At 43.6% G+C, this 9,860-nt stretch overlaps 1 protein-coding gene across 2 annotated transcripts; it reads left to right on the top strand.

The window, feature by feature from the left end:
• Positions 1-1,755: 1,755 nt before the first annotated feature.
• LOC103131048 (probable cationic amino acid transporter) lies at positions 1,756-9,566 on the top strand. Of its 2 annotated transcripts, XM_007542605.2 has the most exons (8): positions 1,756-1,825; positions 3,151-3,571; positions 5,103-5,339; positions 5,419-5,636; positions 6,507-6,653; positions 7,306-7,514; positions 7,587-8,362; positions 9,118-9,566. In XM_007542605.2, exons 2-8 carry the CDS (start codon positions 3,271-3,273, stop codon positions 9,477-9,479), a joined length of 2,250 nt encoding a protein of 749 aa, XP_007542667.1. In that variant the 5' UTR covers positions 1,756-1,825; positions 3,151-3,270; the 3' UTR covers positions 9,480-9,566. The 2 variants fall into 2 exon arrangements, with proteins under 2 accessions (XP_007542667.1, XP_016521844.1); XM_016666358.1 differs by lacking the exon at positions 1,756-1,825 and having other exon boundaries at positions 2,965-3,571.
• The last annotated feature ends 294 nt before the right edge of the window (positions 9,567-9,860 follow it).

Raw genomic sequence — 9,860 nt, forward strand, 5'->3', positions numbered from 1 at the left:
GGCCTCTGGGAAATGTCCCAGTGTTCCTGATGTCCAGCCAGGCCTCTGGGAAATGTCCCAGTGTTCCTGATGTCCAGCCAGGCCTCTGGGAAATGTCCCAGTGTTCCTGATGTCCAGCCAGGCCTCTGGGAAATGTCCCAGTGTTCCTGATGTCCAGCCAGACCGTTGGGAAATGTCCCGGTGTTCCTGATGTCCAGCCAGGCCTCTGGGAAATGTCCCAGTGTTCCTGAAACTTGTAACCTGAGCTAGTGGGAGCATGTAGATATAAAATAAGAAGGGCCCGAGGAGTGAACCTTGTGGAACCCCACATGTGACTTCAATCTGCTCTACTGACACAAAGAAGTTCCTGTACTTTGGGCCAGACTGGAACCACTGTGGTTTTTCCACTTTCATGTGGACGTCATTAAACACAGTGGTGAACTACACATTATTCAGGTGGATGCGAAAGCATAAATCAGCAGTAAAAACAAAGCGATGATGCAGCTTCATCAGCAACATGAAGGATATTAAACTTTTGATGAGTTTAAAGGTTTCAGCAGCTCTTCAGTCCGGCTTCAGTTGGACGTTGTGGTGGACTCATGTCTTCTGCTGTGCATCTCTGGACTTCCTTGGACAGAAGCGACTTTGCTGCCGTTCTTGCAGCTCTGCTCTGGTGGCACAGCGATCTGCCTCCTGATGCTCTCCTGCTCAGGTTGGTGTTAATAAATTATATTTGCATCCAGATTGTTGGAAAACAACCTAAAATCTTTGACTTCAAGCTGCTGGACTCTGAAGTATTTTTCTGTTGGGTGTCCCGTTTCCTCCGTAGGCCTGCAGCCTGCAGGTGAGGCTGTAATCTGACTCTGAGCATCAGATTACCACCAGATTAAAACAACACACCTCATCCAGCTCTGGGCCTGACAGGCTCTGCAGTTTTATGCTGCATTATTTACTTTGAACCGTCAGAAAACACTGAAATATTCTCTGATGAATTTAGTTTCTTTATTTCACTTCTAATTTATTTATTAAATTATATTTTTTAAATTTAATTAAATTATTTATTATAATAATTTAACTTAATTTAATAGAGCTTTTAAAAAAAATTCAGCTGCAGTCTTTTTTTAATTTTAGATTAATTTTTTACTTTATTTGCCCTAAATGTATTAACTTTACTTAATGTATTAAACTGCTTTTCATTTAGTTTTTTGTTTTAATTTATTTAATATAATTTTGTTTTTTGTTCAGAATGTAGTGAAAAAAGTTAGAATTTCACTGCAGGTTAGTGCTGTTTTTTCATAAAATATACTTTTAAAAACAAATTTAAACGTATAAAACTACAGTATTCTGTAGTAAAAGGCTGGTTTATCTTGAAATACTTTATATGTTTGTTTAATTATTTGTGAATTTTATATATTTATTGTTATTGATTTGAAGTTTTGTCTTTGTCATACTGTTCTTTCTCTTAAGTCAAACTTTTCCCAGGGGAAACAAATAAATCATCTTATCTTAAATAAATTGCTTCAATAGCAAACTGACATTAAATTGTTACCATAGCAACTGATTGACCAATAGGAAAACTTATACAGGTGATCCTTTAATTCAGATTATATCCTTCATATTATTTTATTAACATCAAAACAGAAATGAATCCTGAAAGTGTCCATGTTACTGTGCAGATAATTAACTGAAACCTTTCCTCCACCTGCTGAGTTCCCACAGAAACAAACATCAAACATGATGCTGAATATTTCAGCAGCCTGGTCACATGACGCCGGTCTGCAGGCTAAAAGCGGCTCTGCAGCACCGCGCCTCAAACCCGCTGTGCAGCAGGACGGAGACACGGCCAGTGAGTATTTACCTGTGTGCTCAGGTGTGCTGCTGCTGCTGCTTTAATCTGCTGCTGCTGCTTTAATCTGCTGCTGCTTTAATCTGCTGCTGCTGCTTTAATCTGCTGCTGCTGCTTTAATCTGCTGCTGCTTTAATCTGCTGCTGCTGCTGCTTTAATCTGCTGCTGCTTTAATCTGCTGCTGCTTTAATCTGCTGCTTTAATCTGCTGCTGCTTTAATCTGCTGCTTTAATCTGCTGCTGCTGCTGCTTTAATCTGCTGCTGCTTTAATCTGCTGCTTTAATCTGCTGCTGCTGCTGCTTTAATCTGCTGCTGCTTTAATCTGCTGCTGCTGCTGCTTTAATCTGCTGCTGCTGCTGCTTTAATCTGCTGCTGCTGCTGCTTTAATCTGCTGCCGTTTGTCGCAGGTGTTTCTGTTTTTATCACCTGGACGAGTGAAGCTGCACTTTAACAGGAGCAGAAGTTGGTTTGTTGTAGTTTTCCGCTGTGAAAGTTGATCCACGGCGTCATTAAAGTTTCAGAGAGCGAGTTTCGCTCTAGTGGGTCAGAACAGCAGAGCAGGAGAACCAACTGGGAACCAACTGGGAACCAACTGGGAACCAACTGGGAACCAACTGGGAACCAACGGTTCACAGAACCAGAACCCCGAAGGCAGAACTCAATATTGGTTCTGCAAATTATTAATATTTTGCTCATTTTAAAGCACAAATGAAGATGGATTTTACTACAATGTGTGTTTATTATATATAAAGCCAAAATTATTTTAATGCAGAAAATCCCCCAGAATTCACCAAATCCTGCAGATCTGCTAACCGCTGAGGATCCTGTCAGTAAATACAAACAAGATGCATCTTTGATGAATGAGCTAGAAAACAACTGAGGAGGAGGAGAAGATGATGAAGTACAAAAAGAACACGAAGAAGAAACAGGAACACCTGGGCTTAACATTTTCTGAAATGACGCAGAAACAGACAAGCAATAACCTTTGACCCGTATTGACTAAAATTAAACAGAACAAATAAGTTTCATATTATTGTAAAATAATGAATAAAAATCCAGCAGGTCCACAGGAACCGAGGCAGGATGTTAAATTAAAGGCTGAAAGGGAAAAAGCAGACCTGAAAGAAAAGTGAAATAATCTCAGCAAGGAGAGAGAAGAGTTGGAAACACTTCCAGGCTTTTGCTGTGCTGAACTGGAACCAGTTCAGGAATGTGGTACCAGTGTTAATGGAAACCAGCAGAACCGCTCCGTTCCAGCAACCTCCGTCTGAAATCCATCTGAGCGTTCAGTGAAATTTACAACATGTCATTTTGTGTCTTCATAGCTTCTCTCCTCTTCCTCTGGGTTCTGGAAGCCGGTTCTGGTGCGGTCCAGGTGAGACTGGAGCGATGTCAGGCAGGCTGTGAAGCCCGTTAACATCAGCAGGTGATCAGCAGGTGGAGCGATGGCGGCGTGGCTGGGTCGGCTGTCGTCGGGCGAGGCCTGGTTCGCCATGAGCTCCCGCCTGCTGAGGACCAAACCCGTGGGCTCCATGGCCCACGGCGCCGACGACCTGACCGAGCTGCCGGAGGGCTCCGGCGTGGGACTGGCCAAGGTCCTCACCACCCTGGACCTGGTGTCGCTGGGCGTGGGCAGCTGCGTGGGCACCGGGATGTACGTGGTGGCCGGGCTGGTCGCCAAGGCGATGGCCGGCCCAGGGGTCATCCTGTCCTTCATCATTGCGGCGGTGGCCTCCATACTGTCAGGTAAACGGCCTCAAACATGACGGAAACTCAGAGATCACGTTTAGAAATGAACTTTTACCAACACAAACCAACTGATTATAGAAAAATAAAGGAATTGGCAGACAGAGAGATACTTTATTGATCTGGAAGGGAAATTATGTGTCCTTAGTTCCCTTTCATATAAACAATAAAATGAAAGTATTTTGTAAGCATTAAATCTATCAGGAAAATTAGAAATCAGAAAAAATAAAACAAATGTACAAATAAAATGAAATAAAGTGCTTATTTCTTTTTCCTCTGAAAGTTGTTTTCATGTTTTTAACTGTAATTGTCTAAGTTTATAGCAGCTAACTGCGCTAATGCTAACCCCAGCTTTTACGGTTTTATGTATGAAGCAACAATAAGTGTAGAGTTTGTAATTTTGTTCTTTACGTCCGTCATAACAATGCTACAATCAGTAATATTTTTGTTAATCTGCTACTCTTCTAGCTTCCTGTTTCAGCTAGCTGTGTTACAGTGCTAATGGTAGCCTGAACAAAAAAAAGGAAAGCAGTTTATTCCTTGGTTTGTCCGCTATAGAGTTAATCATATTCTTGTTTTTACCTCAGAGGTCTGCAGGCTTTTCTAACTGTCCTTAGCAACTAGCTTTGCTTTAGTGCCAATGCTAGCTTTTAAGCTAGCGTAATAAGTGAAAATACGGGTTTGTATTTTTCAGTTTTGTCCTCCTCTTTAGGAATGCCACTTCTCATAATGCTTTTATTGGAATCTCAGTATTTAATCTGCTGCTTTTTTAGCTTCCTGGAGCAGCTATCTGTGCTACAGGGTTAATGCTACCTTGTACATAAAAAGGTGAAAATTTAGTTATAGTCCATATTGTTTTATGTTCAATGGAAAGATGTTAGCGTTAATAATATTTTTGTATGATCTCAATAGTTTCAGTTAGTTTATTCTGCTTTTTTCTAGCTTCCTGTAGCAGCTTGTTGTGCTGCAGTAGCGCTTCCACTAGCCTAAAAAACAGAAACGATGAGTTAAGATAAGTTTTTTCCTGTGCTGTTTTTATTTCTGTTGTTGTTTATAACAGGGAAACTTTATCATTTTGTTTTATGAATGAATATATTTGCTGCTGCTTTGGTGAAATGACAGTTGAGACGAAACATGAGAAGTGACACAGGCCTTCTCGCTTTTTCACCCAACATGTTTCCACCGTTTTTTATCTGATGTTTACTTGGAGACTGTCTTATTAAGAGTTTGTTGAACTTTGTTGTCTTTGACTTTGGCAATAACTGTTAAAGTTATCGGCACATTTTTCTCATTCAGTTTTAATTCTTGTTCGTATTTTTGGAACTTCTGTCATTTCATTTTTTCCAACCTTTTTGGCACCAATTTAAAAATGGTTTTAGTCCAACTTACATTCTTCAAACAGCTACTATCCATTTTCAAATTCTCAACAAAGATATAACATTTTGCCTAATTACTGTCTTTCATTAGCAACTTGGATGGTTTTGTCAGAACTTGAATTCATTTGTTGTCATGTTTCTGGGTTTCCTTGAAGGAGTTTGCTACGCAGAGTTCGGGGTCCGGGTCCCTAAAACGACGGGCTCGGCGTACACTTACAGCTACGTGACGGTCGGCGAGTTTGTGGCGTTTTTCATCGGCTGGAATCTGATCCTGGAGTATCTGATCGGCACGGCGGCCGGGGCGTCGGCGCTCAGCAGCATGTTCGACTCGCTGGCCAATCACAGCATCAGTACCTACATGATAACACACCTGGGCACGCTCCGGGGACTCGGTCAGTGACTGCATCTCATTGCTGGAGTTTGCTGCGGATCTGATCCAGAAAGTCATTCATTCTCTTCCTGTGGGTTCAGGTAAAGGTGAGGACACGTATCCCGACCTGCTGGCCCTGTTCATCGCCCTGCTGGTCACAGTGATCATCGCCCTCGGCGTGAAAAACTCTGTGGGCTTCAATAACGTCCTAAACGTCGTCAACGTCGTTGTCTGGGCCTTCATGATCATCGCCGGGCTCTTCTTCCTGTCAGCCAGCAACTGGGAGGGCGGCAGGTTCCTGCCGTACGGCTGGTCCGGGGTGAGACGTGGCCACGTTCACACGGATCCGTTCACATGATGACTCCGTTCACAGGGATCCGGTCACATGGATCCGTTCACATGGATCCGTTCACATGGATCCGGTCACATGGATCCGTTCACATGGATCCGTTCACATGGATCCGGTCATATGGTCGCGATCCAAAATCTGAAATTATTTTAGTTCAACTAAAAACAACATTCACACTTTGACAGCTACTGTTAATTTAAAGGAGGACATATTTAAAAGATATTTTAAACTCTTGTCGTCTTGAAAGTACAACATTGTATTTGGACCATAGATAGAAAAAAAGGAGTATATTTCTGCCAAAAAGTCTCAGAAATGTTCTAGAAAAAACAGGAAATTTCTGAGTTTGGAAAGTCAAAAATTTAATAGTAAAAAAAACTCAGAATATTTGATATTGATTTCAGAAATTTTTTAGAAAAATCTTGGAAAAAAGTAAAAAAAATTCAGATTGTTTCTAGAAAATATGCCACTTTTCTAACTGAAATTTCCATGTTTTTTTCTAGAACATTTGAGATTAACCTAAAAATTTTTGACTTTTCAAACTTTCAAAATTTCTGGGATTGTTTGGTGGAAATGTACTGCTGCTTCTCTTTTTATCAAATAGTCCAAAATGCTTAAGCTCATATCTTTGATGAGATTTTAATTTGACTGGAAACAATAAAATTTCTCTTCATGCACTTTGTGTATGACTCCTGGAACCAGTTTTAATTGTTGCTCACGTTGAAAACATTTTTCAGTCTTGGCCATCTTTTGTTTACAGTGTCTCAGTTTTACTCCTTATTTTTTTTTCTCTATCAGGGTTTGATGCTACTTTATCAGTTTCTGTAATTTTTCCCTGTTCAGGTGATGAAAGGTGCTGCTACGTGTTTCTACGCCTTCATTGGGTTTGACATCATCGCAACGACAGGAGAGGAGGCGAAAAATGCCAACACATCCATCCCCTACGCCATCACCGCCTCGCTGGTCACCTGCCTCACCGCCTACGTCTCGGTCAGTTCACACATGTTCACCTTTAAAAACAGTCAAAACGCTGCTCAATGTTTATTCATTAGGTTTAGGGGCAAATAACTTTCTCCCCTTAAGAAATCATTAGGAAACAGCTTTTGCATTTACTGTTTTGTATTGAGCTCTTGGTACTGAGTTGTTGGTTTCGGAGGACCTGGTTTTGGTCTCAGTCTGGACCCTTTAAAATCTTTATGTTTGGTATCTTTGGACTGGATCTTGACTTGATCTGGAACCTTGTATTTCTGATCTGGTCCTGCTGTTGGGACTCTGTCATTTTGATCTTGACTTGGTGTGTTAATGTCTTGGTTTTGCCTTGATATTGAAAATCTTAACTGGGTCTGGATGCCTTGAATGTTTAGTCTCTGACTGGTCCTCATCTCTTTTTTAAATGGTTTTGTTGGTCTGGTGGCCTTTATTTGAAAGTAGTTTGCCAGGAAATAGGGTAATGAAAGAAGGGAAGACATCTGGGAAATGTGGCCAGGCCTGGAATCGAACCTGCGACTACCACCACCAGGACTGAGGCCTCCCTTCGCGGGTCGTGCTTTGCCGCTGCTCCACCACATCATCCCCTGACTGGTCCTCATTTCTAAGCAGCTTTGTGTAAACACTAGCTGTGGTCGTCCTTGTTTCCCTCCAGGTGAGCGTGATCCTCACTCTTATGGTTCCCTATGACCTGATCGATGGATCCGCTCCACTCATGGAGATGTTTGCTGTTCACGGCTTCATGTGGGGAAAATACACCGTGGCTGTTGGCTCCATAGCTGGACTCACCGTCTCACTGCTGGGCTCCTTGTTCCCGATGCCGAGGGTCATCTACGCCATGGCCCGCGATGGACTGCTGTTCAGGTGAAGACTCAGCTGAAGCACCCAACGTAATAAAACAAACAAAAGCTAATTTTCTGTTGTGTGTATCTGAAGGTTCCTGACGCATGTCTCAGCTCTCACACACACCCCAGCGGTGGCGTGTGTGGTGTCGGGAAGCTTCGCCGCCGTTCTGGCTCTCCTGGTGAGCCTCCGCGACCTGATCGAGATGATGTCCATTGGCACTTTGCTGGCTTACACCCTGGTTAGTGTGTGTGTGCTGCTGCTTCGCTACCAGCCCGACAAAGACACGGACACACACCAGTTTATCTCAGAGGAAGACGTGGACAACATCAAGGACGCTGGAGATGAACCTACCAAAGACGACCACATCATGATGGAAGGCTCCGACCGTGACGGATCCTCCTACCACGCTGGCGGGACTGAAGGCGAGGCAGACGACTCGCATTTCCACACCGGACCTCCCTCTCTGCTGAAAAGACTTCTGGGCGGCCATTACTACACCCTGCGACTCCGGCTGGGAATCCCCGACTCAACGGCACGCCCAACCCCCGCGTCCGGCCGGATCGTCACCAGATGCACCCTGTCCCTCTTCTTCATGTCCTTCCTCTTCTGGTCCACCGTCATATTTGGTGTGGAGCAGGGCTCAGGCGCCGCGGCCGTGTTTTCAGGCCTGATGGCGACACTGATGCTGGGATCACTGGCCAAGCTCCTGATGCTCATCATACAGCAGCCGGAGAGCAAGCAGAGGCTGCCCTACATGGCGCCGTGTGTTCCCTTCGTTCCTGCGGCGGCCATATTGGTTAACAGTTACCTCATGCTGAAACTGTCCTCTCTCACCTGGGCCAGGTTCACCATCTGGTGTCTGATAGGTGAGTTCAAACCTTCAGATTGTTCATGTTGGACTTGAAATGTAGCATCAAAACCTTCCTACATCTCAGTACACAATGCTGCAAACAAAGAGGAAATAATTATATTTAAAGGAACTTTAAGTCATAAATATTTAGATACATTCAGGTGTGAAATTCAGTTGAATCTTATTTCCTAATTTTGTGGTACTTATTGTGTCTTTTCACCCTTTTATTTGATGGTTAGAATAAGTAGAACTGACATATTTTGGAGCAAACTCAAATGTGGGCGGAGTCAGAAACAGTCCAATCAACAGTCCATGTTTGTTTCTGCCATGCAGAATTTGATTTGCATGTTTGTCCAAATATGGTATCTAACAAAATATTGCATCTAAATGCTTCTTTGAAGTTGCAAAATCACACAAATAAATACTTTTAAGACAAATGTGATTTGATGTATTGTGCAGCTATTTGAAAAGTTTTGCCCACCAGGTGGCAGCACTGGCATTAAATTAACTTGTTAACAATAAAATTCAAACTGAATTTGGACATTTTGAGTTTCTGGTCCGACTCTGCTCAGTGTTTGGGTCGTTGGCGATCAGGCCTCAGGTTTCTAACAGCTGCTCTGAATGATGGTGGAGTTTTAGCAGTTTGGGATAAGTGGGCAGTATTAAACATTTTATAATATTCTGCATGTTTTTCTAGAAGCCCATTATTCTGTAAAATGTGTCTCTGTTGGTAAATAATTCAGAAACAGAGTTTGGTAAATCTGCCCTCAGGCCTGCTGATCTACGGCTGCTACGGCGTTTGGCACAGCACCTTGGAGCTGGACGCCCGCGAGCAGCAGGCCCACGCCAGCTCCTACCGTCGCTACGACGACAACCTGGACGACACCTTCTCCCCTGACGACGACCTTTACCCCCAGGAGCAGAACGAGAGGCCCTACCAGGGCTGGTCCGCCCCGGAGGAGAGCCGGCACCGCCACCAGAACCAGAACCAGGAGGAGGAGCCATATGAGAGCCAGGCAGAGGATGACGGGGACCAGCAGGGGTACCAGTCTGGAGCCGGAGTCCAGAACCCGACCGGAGGCAGCAGGTCCAGAGGACGGACCAACTTTGGGTTTGATGATGAAGATGACTGAATATAGGAGGACTGAAACCTTAAAGGAGCAGGATTATGTGTTTTCCAGTTGTTATAAAAATGCTGTATATTAAATATGACTTAAAAGAAATGTAATTAGTAATTTAACACCTTGAAATTGGGTCTCTGTCTCTTTAAAAGCTCCTGCTCTTTCTTAAACTCCTCCTCCAGGAAGTCGTCCCAACATGGCTCCTCTATTAACCCTTTAACAACGTTTCACCAGCGCTGCTCTGAGCAGCAGCTCCACCTGATGGTTGCTAATTGCTGCTGGTTAGTCTGAAGGAGCTCAGGGGGAGGAGCTGAACCTCAAAGGCGGGGCTAGGTCCAACCAGGCGTTTTGCAGTTGATTGGTTGCCATGGAGATAGAAGTATTTCTCAAACA

The sequence above is a fragment of the Poecilia formosa genome, unplaced genomic scaffold (assembly GCF_000485575.1).
Source record: "Poecilia formosa unplaced genomic scaffold, Poecilia_formosa-5.1.2 Scaffold713, whole genome shotgun sequence".
NCBI classification, from domain to species: domain Eukaryota; kingdom Metazoa; phylum Chordata; class Actinopteri; order Cyprinodontiformes; family Poeciliidae; genus Poecilia; species Poecilia formosa.

Coding starts and splice junctions, on each gene's coding strand:
- LOC103131048 (XM_007542605.2), top strand. CDS start 3,271: ATGGCGGCGTGGCTGGGTCGGCTGTCGTCGGGCGAGGCCTGGTTCGCC. Junction 3,572..5,102: donor GGTGGCCTCCATACTGTCAG/GTAAACGGCCTC, acceptor GTTTCCTTGAAG/GAGTTTGCTACGCAGAGTTC. Junction 7,515..7,586: donor CGCGATGGACTGCTGTTCAG/GTGAAGACTCAG, acceptor GTGTATCTGAAG/GTTCCTGACGCATGTCTCAG.